Genomic DNA, 26,189 nt, shown 5'->3' with positions numbered 1-26,189 from the left:
CTACCTGGCGGCTGTTAGTGGCTGCTGAGGCTACCTGGCGGCTCTTAGTGGCTGCTGAGGCTACCTGGCGGCTGTTAGTGGCTGCTGAGGCGACCTGGCGGCTGTTAGTGGCTGCTGAGGCGACCTGGCGGCTGTTAGTGGCTGCTGAGGCGACCTGGCGGCTGTTAGTGGCTGCTGAGGCTACCTGGCGGCTGTTAGTGGCTGCTGAGGCTACCTGGCGGCTGTTAGTGGCTGCTGAGGCGACCTGGCGGCTGTTAGTGGCTGCTGAGGCTACCTGGCGGCTGTTAGTGGCTACTGAGGCTACCTGGCGGCTGTTAGTGGCTACTGAGGCTACCTGGCGGCTGTTAGTGGCTGCTGAGGCGACCTGGCGGCTGTTAGTGGCTGCTGAGGCTACCTGGCGGCTGTTAGTGGCTACTGAGGCTACCTGGCGGCTGTTAGTGGCTGCTGAGGCTACCTGGCGGCTGTTAGTGGCTGTGGTAGGAGGAATCCTGGGTCACACTCTCTTTGGTCTCACCTCTCGCTCTGGTTTGTCAAACCTTCAAGTGTTTTTCTGAGGTTTCTCCTATTGTCTATTTTCTTATCAAGGTTGCACTGTTTTACCCCCCCGCCTCAATAAATGGAGAGCTGTGATTTGTCCATGTCGTCTCCTGATGTGTGGTACATGAACTGGGAAGGTTAGGTGATCACGAGGAGGGAGACTATACATCTCTAAAACATGCCAGATCTCGTTTGATATAAAATGCTTTACACATTCGTTAACCCTCCTGCCATCAAAAGTGAGGCGACAAGCACTTTAGAGATATTTCAAAAAAACATTTCAAAAATAAAATGTAATTATTTATTTGGCAGATAACAAATTGTAACCGCTTTGAATTTACATTCTCTGGCTTTTAGGTGGTCCACTGTTAATTTGAAAAGCAATGACACATTTAACCACCGCGACTCATTTTTCTGTTCAGGAATGCAAGGAGATAATTGTAATTTGACGATACTAATAAACAGTAATTTGCTTTGCTTTACTGTTTTTAGAGAGGGGAATTGGAATTTAATGGATTACAAAAATTACATTCTAGCTGTAACAACTTAAAAACTTTTCTTTTTTTTTTAATCAGTTCTTAAACATTCAACACCTCTTTTCTCCCGCGGGGGGGCGCCAAAGATCAACCATAAGGCGGGTCGCCTTATTTATTTATATATAAATATATATTAAAGAGACTGTTTGACACCGTCTCACAGTTTGCGTCTCGCACAAACACGTTTGTTGCCTGTTGCGAAGCTCGGGCCGCGCACACGAGGGAAGAACATGAAGTCATTTTTCTTCTTCTGCCTCATCATTTGGTTCGCAGATGCGGAGCCGAAAGCCCGGAAAGGTAAGACAACAGGAGCACGCAAAGGTTTTTTTTAAACTCTCCTATTATGGACATATATGAAGTAGTCGGTCAAATTAAACAAACATACAAATAAACATGTACGTGAAGAAAGCTAAGCGGTGACTGGCGGCGCGCATTGCGTTTACAGACTATATCCTGACTTTTGGTCGTGACTGAAGTTGGATCTGGATTCGTGTGTGTGTTTTGTTTTCTTGGTGCTTATTACAAACTCTGCTGGGATTAGCGCAGTTTCCTGTGTTTTCCGCCTCTGGGTTTTCTCCCTGGCTGCTGCCCCTTTTAGTCCCCTTTTTTTTTTTTTTTTTTTTTGCGACGATTTAGTGGTGCATCTGCGCCACACACACACACACACACACACACACACTGCGCTGCTGCGTCTCGATAACGCCTGACTTTGTGACCCCCCCTCCCCAGTCGGTAGCGCAGCACCGGGAGGGCCGCTGTGCACCTTCAAAGACCGGACGTTCGAGCCCGGGGACAGCTGGCACCCCCACCTGGAGCCCTTCGGACTCATGTCCTGTGTGCGCTGCGTGTGCACTGAGGTGCCGTCCAACATCAGCTCAACATCCAGAGGAAGATTCCTTAGAATAGAATAGATTAGAATCCCTTATTAATTCCACGTTGGGAATATTTGCATAATTACAGCAACAATATAGTGCAAAAGAAGGAAAATTTAAATAATTAAAAAGTGATAGAATAAAATATGTATAGCGTAAGAAAGGGAAAAACAAGATATTTACATCATGGACATTTGGATTAATTTCCAAGTTATGTACATACTATTTTGACATATAAAAGTGTTTTATTGCATTTTTATGAAATGTGTTTGAGAAGATGATTTTTTTTATTGCTCGCTACTTTATTGGCATTCACTTGACTTACTGTTACTTTTTTTTTTTTTACTCCACATTCCCCCCTCGTCATCCAGGCAGGCCGTGTGAAATGTAGCACGATCAAGTGTCCCCCTCTGCCGTGCGGAAACCCAGTGGCTGAACCTCTGCAGTGCTGTCCCAAATGCTCCAGTAGGTAAAACCCTCCTCACAAACACCTTGTTTCACTGGGCTTTGCTGTCCTGGTGTGACCCCCACACCCCTCGCCATCCATCATCATACCGCCTACCCCACAATCCCACCCCCTCCAGGTGATCAGCCCAGGATCCCTGCAGGCCTGAGGGCTTCGGCCAAAACCTGCAGGTACAACGGGACAGTTTACCAGCCCGGGGAGACCTTCAACAAGCACGACCTCTTCCCCTCCAAGCAAAGCAACCAGTGTGTGATGTGCACGTGCTCCGTGAGTTACACATCATTTGACATTTTTAATTTAATTTAATTTTATTCTTTTTTTTTTAGATTGTATTATCAAGGAAAATTGTACATATATATGGATTGTAATTTTAAGAGGTGGGGATTCTGATGAAAGAAACTTAGGTTTCCTTTGCAGGCGCATGTTGTCACACCAGGTCTATAATTTTCATTTAAAAGGGAATTATATGCTCAACAGGCAATGGGGAAAAAGGAAAAAAAAAATCTGGTTTGAAAAACTGCCCATTATAATTCTCTTCGATCCATTTTCTATCCTGGCTGTCGTGGAAGCAATGGGCAGGGTTACACACAGCACGGGTTGTCAGGTCAACACAGGGCCACGTAGGAAGATTATCTTAAACCTGTATGTCCTGTATATTTATACACTTTAGAGTTCTAACTTTGTTCTAACTAGTATCTGTATGTATAGACGTATGTATAGAAGTGTGTGCATACCCCCCCTCCCCGCCCCTCGAAACTTATCGAAAATATTATCAAAAATAAGTACTTTCCCAAATATCGTATCGAAGTCTGAAATCCAGTATCGTGACAACACTAATATATATACATATATATATATATATATATATATATATATATATATATATATATATATATATATATATATATATATATGTATATATGTATATATATATATATATACATGTATATATATGTATATATATATATGTATGTATAAATATATATATATGTATATGCATTGCAAATGTATTGAAAATGTGTATTCTATTATATATATGTATACACATATACCTATACATATATGTGTGTGTGTGTGTGTGTGTGTGCAACTTAAATAACTTTATAAGCTTTTAAAATGTCTCTTCCAGTGGAGCTCTTCTTTTCCTTTACTCACAGAAATACTTAACCTCTACTAATGCACATCGAAGGGTGTGATAGAATTCAATAACCGTCTTATTGCACCAGACCCTCATTCTGTATGGACACAGTTTGATCTCTTTGTTCTTCAACCCATGAGGTTAAGTCACATAAACAGCTGACAGCCGTTGGCACGCTCCAAACATTTCTCCTCCTCCCTCTGATCATCGACTCATGATGTGTATGTCGCGTCTCTGTCTCCTGTTGTTTGCCGTGTGTGTAATGATGCTGTCGTCTAGCTGCCAGCCGAGGCTGCTGGAGCCCGTTTTGTTATGATTGCCATAAAATAATTAAAGCACGATGGTTCGGTTTGCTGGTTGGCTCGGCTGCTTGTTTTCCCAAACAGAGAAGCAAACCATGAAAGTTTTTCTGTCTAGAAAAGAAAATAAAGAGCAGATCTCCGACGAGGGAAAAACAGCCGTGAAGCCAGAAGTTTGAGTGTGAGCCGAGGGCGAGTGGGATGGGTTTGTGATTTATTGAAAAAGGTGCCTGTCTGGATGATGACGGCGACGTCTGTGATCCAGAACAGGCAAAATTCATGTTTACGTCCATGTTAAGTGCCTTAAATTGGGCACGTTGGTCTCATATTGGAGCAGCTTGGATTTCATTAGCAGGATTAGCAGCTATTTTACACGAATACCAGCCCTTCATTACTACTATTATTATTATTTGAGATGCAACCACACCAATATCAGATTTGGGTATTGGTACTGATACCAGTATTGGGTATCGGTACCGATACTGGTACGCATACTGTAATGGAAAATTGCGTGCAATACCATGACACTGATACCATTTGTAGATGCATGTGTATGTGAATTTTGTTAAATTTGCGTTTGTAATGCAGTGAAAGTTGTTATAATAAAAAAATAATAAAACTTTATTTGTACAGCGCTAAATCACAACCAAGGGCGTCTCAAAGCGCTTTATACAATCAGAGAGAACCAACCGGGTCCCCGGAGCACGTCGGGCGAACGCTTCAGTTCAGTTCATTTTTTTTTTGTCAATTTCTTGTTATTACTGATTATTTACTGATTCCAATAATAAAACTATGACAGTTAACAGTGTGAATGTTGAAGGAAGCAGGAAAAAGGTTTTATGTAAGTTAGAAGTTGTCATAGTGTAAAACAACCAGTAATGGCAGCAGGGCTGTGCAAGTGGTGTAATAGTGCAAAGATCTCACTAGAATCCATCAAACTTTGTCGAACGTGTCACTCGAAATCCAGAGTGTACACACACACACACACACACACACACACACACGCCTTGCACTGTGGTGCACTTTTTGACGTGTGAGAGATCTCACTTCCCTTTCTTTCTTTGTTTCTTTGTTTGTTTGTTTGTTTGTTTGTTTCTTCCTGTCTTTCTTTCTTTCTTCCTTTCTTTCTTTCTTTCTTTCTTTCATTTCCTCAGAATGGAAACATCTTCTGCGCTCTGAAAACATGCCAGCCAATCACCTGCTCTTCACCCGTCTCCGTTCCAGAAACCTGCTGTTTGGTGTGTAAAGGTAAACATGACATGCTAACGACTGGACAAAGAGTGACTACACTTCTTCACTCTTGCTTTTTAAATGTTGCAATCGTGGTGTTCAGTGCTGAAGACGAGTTTTACAAAAAAAAACAAAAAACTTTGGTGCCTAAAACTGCAGACACACACGAATGATGAAGCAAAAGCTTGTCTTCATCGCAAGGCCCGGTCAGTGATTATACTTCTCACATACTCTTAACACATTCCTTTGTCTAACAGCTATTTCTTCTTTTTTTTTGCCCTTTTCTTTGGTTTTTAGATCACAGCATGAGTGGCTCGTCATCCACAGAAGACGGGAACCTTCAGCTGAATAGAGGCGTTGTACGTTCCTGCTGAGTTTTTATATATACATTTTCTTTTTCAGGTTATGAGGAAGTTGAGGCGGAGCTAGCTCGCTGTAGGTAAATTAAAAAAAAAAAAAAACCCTGATGTATCGCTGCAGGCTTCACATGTCAGTGATGCAGGTGATTATGTGACTTTTCCAGACAGTTTTGCAGTCATTTGCAACCCTTGTGTTCAGGTCAATTTGTCAATTTTTGTCCTAATTATTTACTAGCCCACTTTATTATACTGTTATGTACAGTAAAGAAATGTTTGAATTTATTGAATTGAATTGTGTGTCCTGCAACATAAATGCCATATATATATATATATATATATATATATATATACACAAAAATATATATATATTTATATATATACATATATATATGTGTACAGTTTATAAAACTGCCCACAAAGCAGCAGCCCAATCAAAACAGCTCCGCGACCAGTTGAGAAACACCAGCTCCAGACGTCCTCCAGTGTTGGTTCCATATGACCACTTGACTTTTCAGTGCTATGACGAAAGTGAGATGTGGCCAGTGAGTCGTGATTAGACTTGATTAGACTTCCACCAGGACAAACACAACCAACGGCAGTAGTTAAACAAACTTTTTTTTCACTCTGTCTGTGTTTGCAAAAAGAGGCATTCGTTGGACCGGTGCTCCGGGGAGCCAAGCAGGCCGCGACCTGACCGCGCCACCCCACCAAAGGTCAGGATGTCGCTCCCCAGAGGCCTCAACCTCAGCAGGCTCAACCTCAAAGGGGCTTCAGAGACCACCGTGAAGATTCTAATGCAGAGGAAACACCAGAAAGGTGAGACCCCCCCCCAAAAATCTTTTTTTCACCCATTTTATCAGTGATAGGCCATCAGGGCCTACGAGGTCTTCTCTGCTGACCTGAACATACTTAGAAGAGTACATTTTTCCATACATGTGATAATAAAGTTATTCTACATAGGCTGTTCTTTACACATTGTGTAATATCCACTAGGTTGCGCTGCTTCTGTTGTTGTATATTAAGGTATAGTTTTTATCCAATCATATTTCAGCTAGCTTGTGTTGTCAGATTCAATGAAACCTGCCTGAGGCCTTCAGAATCAACATTGCAGCCTCCTGTTCACTGTAAGTGAACACATCACCGTCAGTTGCGATCTGAGCCAATCAGACCAATCAGGCCAGCGAGCTGGCTTAAGCCCTGAGAACCTCTAAAACCAACCCAGAGATCCAGTTGCCACCACAATGAACCCACGACGGTAGAAGGAGAATCTGAAGATTTAGTTGCCGAATCATCTGCACTGTATAATGTGAATAACGTGGGGCATTGGCACAGGACCCACCAACATTTATGAAGGTGGTGTAATGCGTTAGTGTGATTCTGTATGGATTCTGGAGCCGCCGTGGTGTCATATTGACGGTAATATGAGGTGCAGTGATTTAAGGTAACTGATATCCTAGACGTGATTTGTTCGGCCCACCACTGCATTTTATAGACACGTTCCTGCCACTCGACGATGGCTTCCACATGTCCCCCGCCCCAAATCCCCTCCACCTTCTCCCCCCGTCCCTCCCCGCCCCTGACGCTCAGATGTTTCCCATTTCATCACCAGCGTGTTTGTACAACGGCAAGACCTACTCCCACGGAGACATGTGGCACCCAGTTTTGGGGAAGGTCCTGGAATGCATCCTCTGCACTTGCAGTGACGGCCTGCAGGACTGCAAACGCATCACGTGTCCCAGCCAGTATCCGTGTCAGCACCCCCTGAAGGCAGCAGGAAAGTGCTGCAAGGCGTGTCCAGGTGAGGCGGGACGTATTTTACTAGTTCGAGTACAGTTCAGTAGTATTGTAGTACTGGAGATTGGTCTTTTTGTCTCCAGACCACTTTTTAAGGGTCTCATTTCGGTCTTGAAGGCATTTTCACTCGGATTTGACTCGGACTTGGACTGGGAATTTTTGATCAAGACTTGGTTGAGACTCAGCCAACACTGCAATGACAGATAATCAAAGCTTTGGTGTAACCACTTCATCCAAACCCTTCGACCAAAACCTTGTTGTAAGTTCTGCATGGCCATGCAGAACTTTGAGCTCTTTCACAACCACGATGAGTGAGATGAGCTGTTTTTAGCGTTGAGCTCAAACATCAAAGGTTTTTACGCATTTTGTATGCATGTCATCATTTTCAGTTAAATTATTCCCTGTTAATTTTTCATTTTATGAGGCAAAGTTGTTTTTTAAAAAATGGTTCGATATAGCAACATGTTAAAGAACATTATTAAAAGGTACCTCGATGCTTCCGGACTTCCAGTGATGTCATGGATACGCTTGTAGCATAGTATCTCTGCTCTGCTGGACAAGAGTGAAAAAAGAGTGACAAAATACTATTTTTGATGCTGAAACTTGAGACAACCCGAAAAGAAACTTAAAAAGATGAAAGATTATTCAGGAAATACGAGTCTGAGAAAGAAAAACAAAGATGAAAACATGCTGAACATGCGGAATCAAGTCAACACGCCAAATCAAACCGGCACAGCTGACAGCAATACATGTCAATCAGACTCAACAGTACTTGAAGAGATGAAGAAACTTCGAAAAGAAAATCAAGACGAACATAATCACACCAAAATGGCCTTTGACCGCCTGGAACAAACTGTCTCTGTCATAAAGAACCAGTTGGCGGAACACGGAAAGAGATTTGGAGGTCTGGAGGACAGAGTGAGCACAGCCGAGGACACGGGTACCTGCTGCACCATGATTCAGACCTTTCGGCAAAATGTGATGATCTCCAGAAGAGACGCAGACGAAACAACATCAGGATTTTTCAAATTCCAGAAGGTAGTGAGGGCAGAGGTATGGTGGGATTTGTTAGAGGTCTGCTCCACAAAAAACTCAAACTACCACCAGACACAGACATTCGGATGGAACGGGCACATCGGTCACTGGTGGCCAAGCCCACAGATTTAACAATTGTGAGATTCCTGGACGTTATCATACAACAAGCATGGAGCCAGGGGCCAGTTTTCTTCCAAGGCAAGCGGATCTACTTTGATCAAGATTACTCTCCTAATTTAAAGCAGAAACGGATGAGAGTCCAAGAAGTAATCAAGCAACTTCAAAAAGAAAGAAATACAGCGAGGTGCTTGTACCGAGCACAGTTGAGGATTAAGCTGGACACCGGGGAGAAGACCTTTACAACACTATACTTTTGGAGGAGCTGGAGATTGATGTGCGCTGTGCGGAGAGGGAGCGCATCGAGGAGGAGCTGAAGGATGGATGGAGGAGCCAGGAGGGGAGAAAGAGGGGTGCAGTCTACTACTGAGGTCACCGGATCTTAAGGCTCTCCTGCAAGAGGAAGACTGATGTGGCTTTGCCACCACCAAGATGAATTCATTTTATCACAGTCAAAAACGAGTACGAGAAGACAAGAAATGAGTAACAGATTCTTCGGAACAGAATAAGCGTTTTTGAGGAAGGTTTGAGTTCATTTTGTTGTCACAAATTTATTTAAAAACAGGTTATACATTTTATAGTCCAGGTGGAGGCTATGCATAAATTGATGAGTGAAATACACTCACTTAGACCTTTTTTGCATGTTAGTGTAATATAGGTCACATTTGCACTATGTGTGCTTTTTCCCACAGGATGGGCAGGTCACGCCTCTTTGCTTTAGTATCAACGAGGATTTGATATAATTAGGGCTCAGCTATTGTGTCAGGTTGGTAACGTGGGAGTCAGGTTTTATGTTTACTGTGTTTTTGTTCTTCCTTTTTGATATATGTGATGGGGGCATTATTGTTGACATTTGACTGATTGGCAGTTGGTGGAATAAAGATAACCATATTGAATGTTTACGTCCCTAATGACGACTGTCCACATTTCTTTAAAAAAGTGGCAGATTTACTTGCAGATAAAAGTGAAGGAATTATACTGATGGGTGGTGACTGTAACTGCACATTAAACCCTAAATTGGACAGGCTCCCTGGAACAACCAAATCTTTATCTAAATTGTCTAAGGGACTATTAAATATGATGAAAGAGGTTGGGCTAGTGGAAGCATATTTCCATCCCAATGAGAGAGATTTCACTTTCACGTCCCAAGTACATGGGAGCTAATCAAGGATAGACCTATTTTGTGTATCAAAAAACAAATTAAATATAATTAAAGAAAGTAAAAAAGAGCCAATCACCATCTCAGATCATGGTCCAGTATGAAAATCAACTTACTGAAAATCAGCCCATATTATGTCAATTATATAACTATATGAGAAAATCAGGAGACCCTCCAGAATCATGGTCAGAAGCCATGTTGACCGTTTTGCTAGTTATTGCCCAATTAGTCTTTTATGTGTTGGTTATAAAATTTTTATTTCTATCATGGCTGCCAGAATTCAAAAATATGTAAAGAAATGAATAAAACCAGATCAAAGGGGAACAGATGATATAAGGAGAACTTTAAACTTGCAGTTAATTGCGCCAAGGTACAAGCAACCATCCATGCTTCTCAGCATAGACGCTGTGAAAGCGTTTCAACAAGTTCATTGAATGAAAAAAATAAATAAAAATAAGACACTAGTCATTTTTTCTGGTTCATTGTGAATTTTCTTTGATATGTACAGTCATGGCCTTGTTTTGGTCTTGATACTCTCTAGTCTGTGATTATGTCTCTGTCTCGGTTGGTCAGTGATGGTGTTTGTCATTCTCTCTGCAGAGGACAAGGCTGTGGGCAACCAAACGCAGTGTTATAATAAGAACAACGTGCTGGTGTACAAGGTGGAAACGTCCTTGAAGGTGGACTCGCCCGACATGGTCCGGGTCATCGCCGTGGAGAGGCCGAGCGCTGCGGAGGTGGAGGTGCATATGTGGAAGGCCGTGGAAGGTGCGTCAATATTTGCGAGCCGTTGGTCAAATAGTGCCTGATAAGCGCCTGTGCCTGAGAGTTTGGTAAGGGCTCATAGCGCTTATCTTGCCTTTATTCCTGGTTCCTTCAGACATGGGTCACATCGTGAGGCGCACCGATGGGGCACACTGTCAGGAGTGTCTTCGCATCAGGAACTTGGCTGTGACTCCAGTAAATTAGTATGTTTCTGGAGGTTTCAGGGCAATCAGATATCAGATTAGTCTTAGTATATAGAATAGAATAGAATAGATGTGCTTTATTGATCCCAAATTGGGAAACTACGCAATGAATTTAGAAGCATACACTGTTTATAACAAATCTTGCACACACTGACAGGTCTGTTTTAACTTAGTCTTTATTCTTTGTGAACAACGCGCTTTGCGTGCTGCGTCCTCAGGTTCACAAAGACGCAGCACACGAACATTAAGTTAAAGCAGACCTGTCAGTGTGCGGAGGATTTGTTTTTTTTAAGTCTGTCTGACCCTCCTGCTGCCAGAGGAAAATTTGGAATTCTGATATTTATGTACATACTGTATATGTACTGTACATACGTATATATATGAATATAGTATGTGCGTGTGTATACGTATGTATATGACAATTCTGCAACATTTTTGGTTGTACTGCAGTGAAACTTGTGACAGTCACTGTCAATGTTCTAGAAAAATATGCTGATAACAGCACATCTGTTGAAAACAGAAAAAAATAAGTAGTGAAATGCAAGTACTTGTACTCTGCTCGTTCTGTATCAAAGTGGCATGGGTATATATGGAGCTGCAGGCCTCCCATTGGTTTAAGGGCCAGTAGAAATGTGCCAGCAGCCTCTGGCAAACTGTGATGTTTCACTTGACTCTCACCCAAGCAAAGTTGGGAGTGAATCAAAAATATTTCTCCACCCTGGATGAAAAAAAAAACAAAACCTTGGCGATCGTCTCTTGAAGCACAAAAATGCTGCCCATTTCTAATAAATAAAACTGCTGTTGCTGCGACATCCTATTTTTTCCCACTCGACGTCCCAGAGTTTCACTGACGGGTCTCCAGCTATCCTGTTCGTGAAGCCAAATTGTTGTGGAAAAGAGTAAAGACACGCAGAAATACTGAGTAAATAATCAATTCAATGAACAGAAAATGAATGATCGGAGCTCCGAGGCACAAGCACAGTACAACCAACAGAACAGATGCAACAAGTGCAGGCGCTCAAGTGAATGCGAGTGCAAGTGCAACGAGCTAAGGAAGATGGAGGTCCTTTATACCTTGGACTGGATAGGACGAGGATAAGTAAAAGGGGAGGGGACTGATCACTGCTCACAGAATAGTGACACAGACGAAGTTGAATATTCCTGCATGGATGTGCGGCTCCTCATCCTAGCTGTTCTGCTCCACAGGGGTGTTGCAGTTGATGGAGATCGGCGATGTCTACAGGAAAGACATCGTAGATCATCCAGAGAACTACACACTGCTTACCACACTGGATGAAGGTTTGTCTCACAATATCTTCTCTTGGCACGCCCAGTGGTGTAGTCTAGTTTATTAGAGTGCAGTGTTCCTCAACTGGTGGGTCGCGGAGCTGTTTCGATCGGGTTGTGGCTATGTGGGCAGTCCCCTCCCCCAAATTTTGGGCATTTATTTTCTGGACACGAAATTCAATAGAATAATTTATTTACAAGACATGATAGAAAGTGGGTTAGTGTTCTTATTTTGTGCAATCAATTTGAGTGCTGTGGAATAATTTGGGTCGTGACTTCATGAAAAGGAAAAAAATGTGGGTCCTGAGACTCCACCAGTTGAGGACCACTGGTTTGGTTTATTCATGTGGTCTCCTGCTTCTAGCCTCGTATACGCACATCTGTCCGGAAGGCGCCGGACGGTTTTCCAGAACTTCTTCAAGGCCAACTTATAGTCCTTCTCCGTTGCCTCCCTGAACTCCTCCCAGGCCTGAGTTTTTGCCTCCACTACGGTCCGAGCTGCAGCACGCTTGGCCTGTCGGTACCCATCAGCTGCTGCAGGGGTCCCACGAGCCAACATGGCTCGATAGAACTCCTTCAGCTTGACAGCATCCCTTACTTTCGGTGTCCCCCACTTAGTTCGGGGGTTGCCGCCGTGACAGGCATAAGACACCTTACAACTACAGCTATGAGCAGCTGCATTGGCAATAGAGGTGGAGAACATGGTCCATTCGGGCTCAATGACAGAGGGCTCAACCAGACATTCACAGCAGACCTTCAGGGTAGGCTTGGGCTTGCTGAGTCTCTCCCGTCTCCTCCCCCGCCAGCAGATTCAGCTCACCACCAGGTAGTGATCAGTTGACAGCTCAGCCCCTCTCTTCACCTGAATGTCCAAGACACTCAGGTCAGTATTCGTCTCACATACGTTGCAACTTTCGGCTGACGTCACACTGTTGTAAAGCCTCTTCGAACTGGCCTGCGGCTGTATGTTACATTTACCCCACCTTTTCTGGAACCTGAACAATTTAATTGAACATTACAGCCAGTCAACCTGCCTGGCTAAACCAGGTGGAGTACCGGCTTGCCTGCATGGCCTTGTGGGTTATTCTGCCACACGACAGGCCATGCACTAACTAAATTGTCAGAAGTCTGTCACATAATCCTTGAGGTAAGATGGACTCTGGTGGACCTGAATAGGGCGGGGTCCGAGCTGCAACGGTACCAATTCCTGCAGGGAAACCGCTGCCTGGAGGGGCGTGTGCAACATGAGGATCAGCTCCAACTCTGATGGGTCCTGGCTGTCCAACGTAGGATCAGGAGCAGCTCTGGAAAGTGCATTTGTGACAACGTTCTCCCTGCCGGTTGTGTAAACTGTGTGGTGAAGTTGTACGCCTGCAACCACTCAGACCACCAATAGAGGCATGGCGGCTTATGCCCCTCGCTGATTGTGGCCAGCAGGGCAGTGAGGGCGTAATGGTCTGTTCGCAAGGTAAAATGGCGCCCATAGAGGTACATCATTTACATGCCCACACACAAGACAGCACCTCCCATTCCCCCACCGAATATTTACACTCCGTCGGAGTAAGAGATCTTGATGCAAATTCCATTGGGCGCTCAGTTCCCTACTGAAGTTGGGACAAGACTGCGCCTACAGCAGTGTTGTATGCGTCAAATGTCACAAATGTAGGGCTCTTTAGGTCAAAGTAGGCTAGTACAGGTGAGGAGGTGAGCTGGGACTTGAGCCGACGAACAGCAGCAGAGCATGCAGGGGTCCAAGACCAGGGTGTATCCCAATTGAGGAAGGTGCGCAGCCGTGCAGTGGTCTCTGAATAGTGGGGCATGAAACGTAGATAATAGGCTGTCATCCCGAGAAACTATGAAACCTGCGCAGGGTAGGAGGCTCAGGCAGGTGCAAAACGGCATCAACGTTTGGGTGGAGTGGGCTCAGGCCGTCACTTATCAGGCGGAACCCCACAAATTCAATGTCGGAAGTGGCAAAGATGCACTTCTCTCCATTCAGCGTCAGGTTATGGCTACTGAAGGCGTCAAGCACCCAGCAAAGGCGTTTTGGCGTGTGAGGCAGACGTCTCCCTATGTACCACAATGTCGTCCAGGTACACAACCACACCAAGGATAGCTGAAATGATGGTTGCCATGATCTTTTGGAAACAGCTAGGGGCAGAGCGAAGCCCAAACCGCATGCAGATGTACTGGAAGACCCCCATGTGGGTCACAATGGCAGTGATATCGTGACTGTCTGGAGGCAATTGGACCTGTGGGTAGCCCTGTTGCAGATCTAGTTTGGAGAAAACTGTCGAGCCATAAAACTTGGCAGACAACTCCTCCACCGTGGGCAGTGGAAACTTGTCAGGGATCACCGCTTCATTTACCCGCCTAAGGTCAACGCAGGGGTGCAGGCCACCCGTTTTTTTCTTGGTGACCATCAGGTTAGAGACCCAGGGCGAGGCTTTGACCCACTCAATGATGCCAGAGTCTAACAGGTTCTGCAGCTCAGCTATGACATCACGCAGTGCAAGGGGAAGCCGACGTAAAGGTTGGATGAGTCGGGGCACCTCAGGTGTGATGAGCAGTTTGTGGTTGAAAGCAGTAAGGCAGCCCAGTCCAGTGTAAAGTGACAGCCAGCGTTGCTGCCAGGGTGTGCCATGCAATCCGTGATGGAGAAACCGAGGGCACGGAACAGGTCGAACTCCAGGAGGTTGCCGCCTTGGCTTGACACCTGAAAGAGGAATGCTGAGTGAGTCTTGGAGCCGAACGCGCAGAGAAGATGGTGGTGCCTACCATGCCAATCTTTGCATGCCTACAGCCGTGTTTCTCCTCAGCATCCGCCCTGATCACCTGTCGAGGAAAGAGCCACCGGACTGTGGACATGTTAAGTAGAGACCTGGATGCGGCAGTGTCCAGCAGCAGCGGCAGCCAGACGCCATCCAGTTCCACAATACACCATGTGAATGGCTTGGTGCTGGAACCCACCGAGTGGGTGGTCATTGGACTGGGTTGGCGGGGTGAGCGGTCCAAAGGTTTGCAGAGGCAGGAGCAGAGCGTCGCACTGTAGAAAATTGGTTGATCTTTCCACAGCGCTGGCACCGTTGCTCCATGGCCGGGCACATTGGCACGCACGAGGGGTATAATGGTGAGCCACAGTTCCCACACTATCGACATCCTGTGGCGCCCTGACGTCCCACGGCATTTGCTTCGAGGTCATAGCAGGGTTGAGAAGACAGGGCCACTGTCTGTGCTGAAGGGGCAGTGTGCGGCAAAGCTGGGTCCGGCGCCGCTAGCCACAATGCTAACTGATCGGCCGACTAAAGCTGAAAAGCCAAGTCCACCGCTTTTGATAATGACTGGTTGTCTAGTGCCATTAACATTTTCTCATGGAGCTTAGGGTCGACTGTAGGTTCTGCGAACTGATCTTGAATCATTTCGTCTTCCAAAGCGTTAAATTTACAAAGACTTGGCAGACATTGGAGGTCAGCGACATACTGGTGGACCAACTCGCCCGGTTGCTGTTGGCGTTGGTGGAAGATAATGCGCCATACCATGGCGCTCTGTGTGGCGGCGAAATGTCCAGCCAGTAACACGACACAGTCCACATATGTCGCTGTGGGCGCAAGAGTCCGCAAGATGTGCTGTCCCTCGTTGCCCAGACTCTGAATTAGCAGGGCTCTCCATCTCGCATCTGGGCTGTCTGTTGGCCCCATAACCGCTATTAAAGTCTTGAATGACTCGTGCCAGAGGGACAAGGGTATCGGTGGTTCACCGGCCAGAGCGAGGAACGGAGGTAAAGGAGAGAGTTTAAGCTCCATCCTTGTCGCTAGGGTTGGGCATCGTTTGAATTTGAACGATTCCGATTCCAGTTTCGATTCCTTGTTTCGATTCCGATTCTGAGCGATTCTCGATTCGATTCTTTTTAAGCGGCAGGGTCAAAAAGTTTTCTCGATTCATTTTAAATTGATAAACTTTTATGAACTTTACTTTGAATTTCTCACATTATATTTATCAAGTCTATGAACTTTAATTTAAATCTTATACACCTTCTTCTCGCCCTAATTCCACTGGCCAAAAAACGTGGTGATGTCCCGCTACTAATCCGCATTTGGTGGCGGTGGAATCTGCTCACCGAGCCGCGCTGTTGCACGACAAAACGGGTCAAACAACCCAGCAAGCGACCCGGGCTCCGATCGGCTCGTTATGGAATTGGGACACCCGGGACATCGCCACCTTTTTTACCTGCCGCACGGGGTGACGTTGAGCGTAACGTGCGCTAAATCATAATATCGCGCCAGTCGCGGCGTATATCAAGCACTGATGCAACAGTTTTACATCACGTTCCATCAGCGCTCGATAATTGTTCATTGTCCTCTGGCTGTTTCGCCCGCTGCTCGCGCACAAAGTGGACCAGACGCCGAAACAATCGCTGCACGGCGGGAAGCGGCCGCGGAGGCTCGCGCCGCTTCGAGTCTGGCGGCAACGACGTCATGGTTCCACTACAGCCAAAAGTGACCCAACAACTAAGAACACTGGCCACCGCCGGACTCTGGAATTCTGTAGCACTTCATCATGCGATCTCAGCGCGATGACGTCAGCAGACACGCAGCAGTGACAGCGGAGGGGGTGCAGCTTGCCGGCGGGGGTGACACCCCGCTGGTGTTTGATCATGTTAGTCGTGAACCCTCCTTTGCACGAAATAACCGTTTTGCAGGTCGTGCATTTAGCTGCTTTATCATTTTTGTAAAGTGAAGACAAACCTTGGAGCGCCGCCGCTCACTTTCCATCGCTACCTACTTGCACACTGCTCTGCGTTTGCCCCTCCCCCAGGAATCGAAACTTAAACATTTGAAGGATTCCGGGAGCATCGGAACCTTAGAACCGGTTCCAGTCGATGCTCGATGCCCAACCCTACTTGTCGCCAATGTTGCGTTTATAGCATACACGGATATATACGAGCATATACGACTTGAACTGGCTCAGACTTTATTGCCGTTCATCACTGTTTGTCTCACATACGAAAAATGATGTAGGTCCTCCTGAGACTCCAACAGTTGAGAACCGTTGAGCCGTAACTGCTGTGATTTTCGGAGGGAGATTTATTCCACCTTGTCACTGCTTTTTTTTTCCTCTTGGTTTTTTCCCAGAGACGTGGAGGAGGTTCAGAGAAGAGGGTGAAGGCCTCAGCAGAGCCTCCCAGGCCTCAGTGTGTGAGGACGGCATCAGAGAGATGGTGACCTTCCTGAACCCCAGGCAGATAGAAGAGCTGTGCTCTCCCTGATTCTCCCGTGTCTCCCATCTAAAGCAAATAATTACTGTCCCTTATCATGTTTTTGTTTTTTGTTGATGGCCATTTTTGCGGCATTCGTCATTTTCATTGATCACACTTTTCTTATTTGAAAGCCGAGGCTTTTCTTTTTAGTGTTGTGTCCATAAACTGGCAGGTCGCTGTTTTTCCTTGCAGTGAGACAAAGGTGGCAGTGGATCAAAATTAAACTCAATAAGCAGAAATATGTGAATGTGAAGGCCAGAAAGAGCTACATTTGTGGTTGGATTGTTTTTTTCTTTGTCTCCATGATGTTAATATATTTTCAATCAGTGTATAAACACTTTCACCACATGAAAATTAAAAGAAGGTTTTGGTATGTCTGATAAGGGACCATAGGCAGGTTCAGAAGTGCAAATAAATAAATGAAAGGATTTGAAGAATTTTTTCATAATCAAAATGCTGATTGTAAATGTATTTTTTAAAAACTTGTTCATCTTATTTAAAATGTACTAATTCGTGAAATTTTTTCCATGTTTATATTTGACTCAATGAATGTTTTTGCACGTTGCAGCAAGAGGAGTGGAATCATGGATCTGGTCTTTGCATTGCAGAAATGTACGTTTTGTTCCTGATATTAAAATGCAGACCAACTGTGTTTTTTTGTTTTGTTTTATGTTGTTTCTTTTTTACACCTTTGCACCATTTGGTTTGTTGTCAGAGCATAATTGCATTTCCACATACCAGAAGTGTATGTTATTGTCAAAGCTGAATGCAATCTGTTTCCCTGCTCAGTTTGAATCTATGAACAAACAAAAAGAAATCCTCTCTTTTACGATTAAATGTGTTTTTTGTCCGATTTGTTCTTGGCTTTAGCGTTTAAATGGTGCACCACGTGATGTAATAAACCTGTCTGATCTGGAGCTGTTCCTCAGGCCTCACCTGAGACAGATCTTCATATTCTTTCCATTTATTCATTTATTTCATTTTGGAAGTGCTGTTCCAAAAGGGCCCTCTGATTTATGGTCTGCAGACTGGCCTCTCCAAAACAGCCGGAGAACCGTCCCTGCCTGCCTGGGGGCTGCTGTCAAAAAAAAAAAAAAAAAAAAAAAGCTCCGGAAGGCCGGATAAACTGTTGTCCCACTGGAGACGAAATGTTATCAGAGGAATGGAAATTAAATGCAGAAGTTGTAACTCCCTTTCCAAAACACACACACACACACACACACACACACACACACACACTACCACTCCCATCAGCAGAAATTCTCACAGAGACAACGCTTTGTATCCGAGGACAGAGTCAGTCGACGGCATCAAACCTGCACATTGCTCGTTGTTTTCCAATTGCAACGCAATAGAAAACAGTCTGGAATGTGGATCTGCTGGCCGTGTCATGATTTCATTCTAACGTCATGGCCGGTATTAGGAAGATGTGAGATCAAGTGGGACGTGAGAAAACAGGGATTAGTGCCAGAATGACCTTCCTCCAGATGGAATTTCATGATGAGAGGGGAAAAAATGTTTGAAGGCTGAAGCTGAAGTTCAGGAGGAGTCGCTCACTGTTGCCCACTGTGATGTTTGATTGATGGGACAGTTGAAAAAATGTTTGAATGTCAAACTGCAGTCGGGGGAGATTAACGCTCATTGTTCATCCCCACTTTTGAATGAAAGTTGCACTTTGTTGTGGTAAACTGAAGGGGGGCGTCGACTGTTCCAGCAGTTCAACCAGAAAAAAAAAACTGAAGAAATACGCAAGACATGAAAAAGAAATATAAAAAGAAAAGACAGATTTGACTTCCTGTGCATTTGTGTGAACCACTTGATAATAATATCTGTTCTGTCATTTCAAGGACGATGATGTTTTGGCCTTTGGACTATTTGCTTATACAACCCGTAATTATCCTTAAACGTTGCAGCTGTATTTTACAATATTGGATACATCCCTGAATCACTGCCAGTGTTTCATTTGTTTTGTGAGGTGTATACGTAAATATGGCAGAGGTCTTTTCCCATATGCATCTTTTGAGCAGCAGTCCAAATGTTTTGTGAGTGAAAAGGGAAGCAGACCAAACTTGACAACACATGATGACGCCGATCTTCAAAAGGTCTGCGGCGGTAAATAACATTATGCGGCCGAAAACTGTGTGTTTGTGTGTGTGTGTGTGCGCAGGCTGTGAGCAGGTCTGTCTGATCAACAGGTGTCCGATGATCTCCGCCGTTCCCAGGACTCCTCAGCCCTGGCATTGCGGCTCAACTCGTCCACAATGACTCATTGTGCTTCTCTCCTCTCGCTTTGCGCCAGACGGACCCCTAGTCCAATCTCTGGCTGAAACCGTGAAACAATATTTTTGAAGCAGATGCACTTCCCTTGTGCGCCTTCATTACCCTCTTCCTCTCTCTCTCTCTCTCACAGAAAGTCTGTCATGGTTTGGGGAGCCTGCTCGAGAAATATGGTGCCGCAAGATGGCAGATAACTAGCAGCAAGAACCTTATTGATCAATTTATACAAGGGGCCACCAATGTGGTGCCCATGGGCACCAGGTAGCCCGCAAAGACCTCTCAAGTTGCTTCCCGACAGGCCAGTATATATATATATATATATATATATATATATACTGTGTATATATATACATACATACAGTATATGTATATATATATATATATATATATATATATATATACATACAGTATATATATATATATATACATATACATACAGTATATATGAGAATATACATCTGTTGTCACCAACCTTTTTATACCTTGGAGCTACTTCATGGGTTCTGAGTCATATGAGGGGCAAATAGTTTGCTACTCTCTACTGAAATAACAAACTTTCTCAGTAATATAATATTACTAATGACACTGGTCTATGTGAAGACACTGATCACGTTCATGAGCTCTTATTAATTAACAACAATGACTTAACCATGTTGGATGAAAATGAATTTTAGGCACAGGTCCACGAGTTGTGCTCTTTTTCAAACAGGCCAGCAACTTGAGAGGTCCTTGCGGGCTACCTGGTGCCCATGGGCACCACATTGGTGACCCCTTGTATAAATTGATCAATAAGGTTCTTGCTGCTAGTTCGCTGCCATCTTGCGGCACCATATTTCTAAGGAAGCCCGCCTGACGGTGGCCTAAATAGGAAACAAGCTGTCAATACCAGGCTTCCCTTAAGATTTCAATTTCGAATCCACCTTATGTTTTTGTTCCTGTTTATTTGAATTGATATTGACATCACAAATACATTAACACCATCACTGTGGACAATCAGATTGCTTTCGTGTTTGTAGCGTGTGTGCTTTTCAACGCCAGTCCATAGGCAGCTTTTCTAAAAACAGATTAAACAACAACCTCCTCACCCCTGTCGCTCCACCTCATTGACAGTGCTGCAGTTTGTTTTTTTTTAAATCATCTTCACCGCTTCCATCACCTTCATTGCCAGGCTTGACGTAAAATCCCACCAGCCTCTAATTTTGTTGAGGTTTGTGGATTTGTCTCAGCTATGCATGCCGAGCCTTGGCCCCGGCCATTGAAACAGCTGGGTGCAGTCAGTAGATATAAATCATGCAGTGGCTGGGCTCTCTGTGTATGTGTGTATGTGTTCCCCCACGCTGCTGCCGGAGTAACCCAGATTTGGTGAGAAAGGGAAAGTAATGTTAATTTCACTTTCTCAGCCTGGGACCTGAGTGTGTGTTGCGTTTGCAGTTGTTCCGTGGGAAATCTCCGCCGAGGGTGTAGTCAGAGAACCTACAGATGTTGTCAGGATTGTTGCATGATGGATATTTGCACTCATGAGGAAAGAAAAATGAACAGGCGTCCACACTAGGCGTCCTTAGAAATATGACGGAGCTAGATAGCCGCTAACTGGGAGCAAGACCCTTGATCTTTGTATATTCTTATATGACAACTGTTTAATGCTGAGGAAAACCAAATTACTTTTACTGTACTGCATGTACACACTTTTATTCATGTATTTTTGTGCAGTATATTAAGCTTTTACCAATATAAAAAAAATCACAAATCAGAGAGAAATTTAACACACTGGACCTTTAAGTCATCAAGACTGAATCTCACATTTCTGAATGTGCTGCAAGCAGGCGGCAGTGTTTGTGGGGAACTGAAGCATTGCAAATCAATCAGACAGTCTTTTGATTCAAAGGGAGCCAAATTGTGTAAAGTTAATGAAGTCTGATGGATGTGTTTGCTTTCATAGCTGATTAAGGCGCTTGGCGGAACCCCTGAGTTTATACTTCATCAGAATACTTCCGAAATCTATCAAGGGCCCTGTTTTTTACACCCCTCGCTCCCTCGTTAATTAAGTTGGCCCTGATCATTTTAGCTGGTGTCTGGAGTTGGGCCAGGAACACATGAACAATACCGGGATACTTGTGGCCAACACTCGGCCCTTTGTTCCCCCCTTCTTCTCAGCCGGTCGCTCCAAAAGGTCACAACTTTTTAAACACGCGCTCGTAATGAGTGTAAACAACTAAAGACAGAGCACGCAGACATCTTTGATGATGGCAGCAGCGACAAACTGCAATTAATAAGGGCCCCCCCCACACACACACACACCCCCCAGCCTCCCCGGTGTCAGCCAGAGTGTCTGGAGCCATGACTAGTGTGTTACATAGGGATGCACCGATACCGGTATCAGGTAAGTACTGTACTCGTAAAATAGGAGCGATATATATATACAAGTTTTATTCTCCTTAAAACCTCCAGAAATATACAAATTTAGTGGACTCACATCATCGAAGTGAGTCACATCACACACACACACACAACAGTAGAACAATCTACTTTCTCAAATGTTTTCTATGATCTCTTTACCATCTACGATCTCTTATATAAATCTCTATCTATCTATCTATCTATCTATCTATCTATCTAACTATCTATACATATAATATATATATATATATATATATATATATATATATATATATATATATATATATATATATATATATGTATATATATATATATATATATATACATATATATGTGTGTGTGTGTGTGTGTGTGTGTGTGTGTGTTAGAGATGTACCGATACCAATACAGTATCAGGTATCAGTATCGATACCAACGTTGAGTACTCTACCCGTACTTATAAGTAAAAAAAATAAGTGCCGATACTACGACACAGACACCAGTTGTATTTGGATGTATGACAATTGACAATTATGTTAAATTTGTGTTTGTACTGCAGTGAAGCTTGTTTGAGTACAGAACAAGTACTTGCAAGTACTCTACTTGTTCTGTAAAAAAAAAAAAAAAAGTGGTATCGGTGCATCACTAGTTTTACAGTTCAATTGTCCATCTATAAAGGGGATAGAAGAAAGAAAAGAAAAGAAGAAAAGCCCTGAGTAGAAGAGGTCCAATCTGCAATGAACTCATTTGGCACTCAGAGTAATGAGGAGTGTTGATGAGGTATTCAGGCCGGTGGTGTGTCCTGAGCCAAGTCTGGTGTGTGAGACTCGGCGGGGTCTTTTCTCCTGGCTTCATGCTCACTCGGCCCTCACTCACTCTCAGAGTCAAATAAAAAACTCACCCAAAATACTCCCTGCAGGCAGACTGCAGTCAGGGCAGGCCGCTCCAGATGTCAAAATGTACTGTGTTGAAGTATTTAGACTAAAAAAAAGAATGAAATAATAATACACTTGCAGCGAGCACATAAATTGCTGTGTCCATTTTGTTTGACTTTTGTGAGCTTATTTATTTTTTGTGTTTTATTTTCTTGCATTCTGGAGAGCCCGCAGCGAGCTCTTTCAGCCAGACGGCCTTCTATCACACAGAGCACAGACGCAAATGTGTTTTCAGTTAGTAAAACTCAGCATCACTTTTCATGGGCAGGACAAGTATTTGGAACGAGGAGCTGGGTCGAACCCTCTCGCCCTCTCTCTCTCTCGCTCCCTCTCTCTTTCTTTCTGTCTGTTGATTCGGTGCTGATGTTTGCATGCAGACACGCAAACTACAAAGTCTTTCTGCCCCCACAACCCCAACACTCCACACACCATAACAACTCTGGGTGCTATAACTATAACTTTGTGTTTGCAGTCTTTATGTAATTTCTCACTCATACCACCGAGCCACTGTCACTTCTTTAGCATGAACGCCTCCGTGAGGGAAGATGATGTAAGTCCCCCTGTGGAAGCAATTTTTCCATATTTGCGGATATGAGTAGTGTTTTCCCGCTTATTGCGAATGTTACGAAATATCATGCATTCTGTGTTGTAGGTTTATTACGATGATGCTGATGATTATCTTTGAAATGATGGTTCCTGAAATCGTAGTATTGAAAGGTCCACGGTGCAAGGCTGCTGCATCCTCAGGGCAAGAAGGAGCTGCTTTCACAGGTCATTCGTCCCTGCAGCCATCAGGTTGTACAACTGCGATCAATAAAAATCATCCTGTCAACTACCTACATTTCATAAAGGTGCAATGAAACACTTATTCATATGTCAATGTGGAGATAACTTGTAAAATAATCCAACTGTCCACATGATGCGAATATCTTGCTTTTCCTTTCTTACTCAATAAATCCTTTATTTCATTTCTTTATTTCTATTTAATTTATATAATGTTCCTTCTTTTACTCGATATTATTGCTGTAATTATGCAATTTCCCCCAATTTGGGATTAATAAACGCATTCTATTCTATACATTTGTGTAACAACACATCAGTAGGGAGCAGCTGGAGGTCAGACACAAGTTGATACAATGTTTCGGCCACCATGTGCTGAAGAATAGAATAGCCTTCACTTAACTGTCCAAACTCTCTCTCTCTCTCTCTCTCTCTCTCTCTCTCTCTCTCTCTCTCTCTCTCTCTCTTTCTGTGTATGTGTGTGTGTGTGTGTGTTTTCTCAGGGGATGGAGGGGAGTCACCTACCAATTGCACAGGCCAGACGGTGTAGTGCCCCGGGTCACACAGATCACCTCAAATGAAACATTGTTTTCCTGCCAATCACATCATTGTCCTCGATAAGTAAGGGGGGGGGGGGGGGGCTTGTCCGGTCCACGTATTTTATCGGCGCACTGTCAGGTCAGGGTCTGGGATCAGGTTGGGGTCCAGGATCAGGTCTGGGGGTCAGGCCTCCTTTGACATGTAGCACGACTACATGAACCTGAGCGGGCTGTTGGGGCAGCTCATCGATGAGCGGCGACTGAACCCCCCGAACCCAGCAACACCTGTGGAGGCAGCATAAAGACAGCAGCAAAAATCACCACCACCACCAACAACAACAACAACAACAACAACAACAACACCTCTGCATTCTATGGCCAATTTAGAGTTCCCAATTCACCTCATATACATGTTTTTGGATTGTGGGAAGAAGCCGGAGAACCCGAAAGGAACCCACTCAGACATATGGAGAACATGCAAACTCCACCCAGAAAGGCCCCAGGCCCGGAATGGAACCCATGACCTTCTTGCTGTGAGGTGGCAGCACTAACCACTGCGCCACCATATCGTTTTTATTAACCATTAGTAGTGCAATATTAGCCACTTAGTCCAGAATATTATCTATGACACAGTGGGGAAGAGTTATAGAGGGTGATGGGTCGAGACAGGAAGGATCTCCTGAAGCGTTCCTTCAGACAACCAAGCTGTCTCAGTCTCTTGGAGAAGATGCTCCGCTGTCTGTCCAGTGTGGTGGTCGAGAGGGCGGTCCTGGTTGTCCATGATGGAAAATAGTTTGTTTACCAGCCTTCTTAATCAGTTTGTCCAGTCTGCTGGTGTCACCGGTTGAGATGCTGCTTCCCCAGCACACCACAAAGAAGAAAAGAGAGTGCTGGCTACCAGAGACTGGTAGAAGATCTCCAGTTGAACAAATTGAAGGTTTCTTAGTTTCCTCAAGAAGTAGAGCAGGGGTATCAAACTCAAATACACAGTTGACTAAAATGTAAAGCCTGGACAAAGTCTCATGCAATATTTTTTACATTTACAGTTTTTTTTTTGTTTGTTTTTTAGTTACACAGTTACAGTCATTACTTCATAAGTCTATCAAATAAGCATTGTAGAAAGTAAATAAGTAAATCCGCTCCACCTCTTTATTTTTGTTATTTATATTCTGTTTCAAGAAGAATGTATCCTCTTTTCCTACTGAATATATATACATATATATATATATATATATATATATATATATGTATATATATGAATTTCTTTGATAATAACATGTGTATAACATGTGTATATATATATATATATATATATATATATATATATATATATATATATATATATATATATATATATATATATATGAATTTCTTTGATAATAACATGTGTATGACAAACTGCTGGAGACTGCGCCACCACTAGATGGTGCACTTGGAACGCTTGGGGATGGAAAGGCCCCCTCTCGTCTGCAAATGCCTCGGCTGTCCGGTTCCAGAGCTCCGCCCTTGTTCCTTCTGGAGTAAAACTTCCCTCAAAAGCAGCGTCCACAAGGTGGCACCAGTGGGAACCTCACAGGAGAACAGAAAACATCTGAACAACTCCAACTGCTGTGTCTGCCACGATGCTGTGTGTCAGTGTCGTGTGTATCACAGGGCTGTGTGTATTACAGATTGTGTGCATCGGTGTCGTGTGCGTTGTGCATCACATACTTTGTATCATAGTTCTTCTATGTGTGTATCACAATTTTGTGGGTATATTACAATGCTGTATGTGTATTGCAGTGCTGTGTGTATTACCATGATGTGTGTATCACAATGTTACGTGTGCTAATTCAACTCGGCATGAGTGCGACGCTGAACAGCGTCAAGATAACCACGTGACTGTGTCGCTGTCTCGAGTCCCTTTTATCTTTCTAAACTTCTCGGTGGAGGTCGTCTAAAATTAGAAGCAAATGTCAATATAACTCGCGGTGTCGAACCGCCTTTGCTGGAACTTTGCGTGTTCATTATTTCAGCGACGCGTCATCGCGATGACGTCAAAGTTCCTGACAAAACATCAACAAACACGAGACACTCGGAGAGAGAGAGAGAGAGAGAGAGAGAGAGAGAGAGAGAGAGAGAGAGAGAGAGAGAGAGCCACGTGGTGCCGTGACCGAAAATAACCGCCAATCAGGCTTTTTGTAGTAGCAGCGGCCTGACGGGCCAATCAGGGGGCGGCCCGCTGGTTA

The 26,189-nt window shown here is 44.1% G+C and overlaps 1 protein-coding gene across 1 annotated transcript; it reads left to right on the top strand.

Moving 5' to 3' along the window:
* Positions 1–1,210: 1,210 nt before the first annotated feature.
* chrdl2 (chordin-like 2) lies at positions 1,211–17,907 on the top strand. Its single transcript, XM_076022057.1, has 11 exons — positions 1,211–1,370; positions 1,803–1,930; positions 2,317–2,410; positions 2,530–2,678; positions 5,003–5,096; positions 5,376–5,437; positions 6,082–6,253; positions 7,047–7,235; positions 10,143–10,310; positions 11,717–11,809; positions 16,930–17,907. The coding sequence occupies exons 1-11, from the start codon at positions 1,304–1,306 to the stop codon at positions 17,061–17,063; spliced, it is 1,350 nt and encodes a 449-aa protein (XP_075878172.1). The 5' UTR covers positions 1,211–1,303; the 3' UTR covers positions 17,064–17,907.
* The last annotated feature ends 8,282 nt before the right edge of the window (positions 17,908–26,189 follow it).

Source organism: Nelusetta ayraudi, unplaced genomic scaffold (genome assembly GCF_046127955.1).
Source record: "Nelusetta ayraudi isolate G7.1 ecotype Tasmania unplaced genomic scaffold, CSIRO-AGI_Nayr_v1 ptg000011l, whole genome shotgun sequence".
Classification (NCBI taxonomy): Eukaryota; Metazoa; Chordata; class Actinopteri; order Tetraodontiformes; family Monacanthidae; genus Nelusetta; species Nelusetta ayraudi.
Note: the sequence above shows the minus strand (reverse complement) of the source record. Positions and strands in the feature narration are given on the sequence as shown.

What these genes read in the sequence shown, in the direction of transcription:
- chrdl2 (XM_076022057.1), top strand. Translation starts at nt 1,304, where the DNA reads ATGAAGTCATTTTTCTTCTTCTGCCTCATCATTTGGTTCGCAGATGCG. An exon ending in GCAGAGGAAACACCAGAAAG is followed by an intron (nt 6,254 to 7,046) that starts GTGAGACCCCCC and finishes TTTCATCACCAG; the next exon opens with CGTGTTTGTACAACGGCAAG. An exon ending in TATGTGGAAGGCCGTGGAAG is followed by an intron (nt 10,311 to 11,716) that starts GTGCGTCAATAT and finishes TCTGCTCCACAG; the next exon opens with GGGTGTTGCAGTTGATGGAG.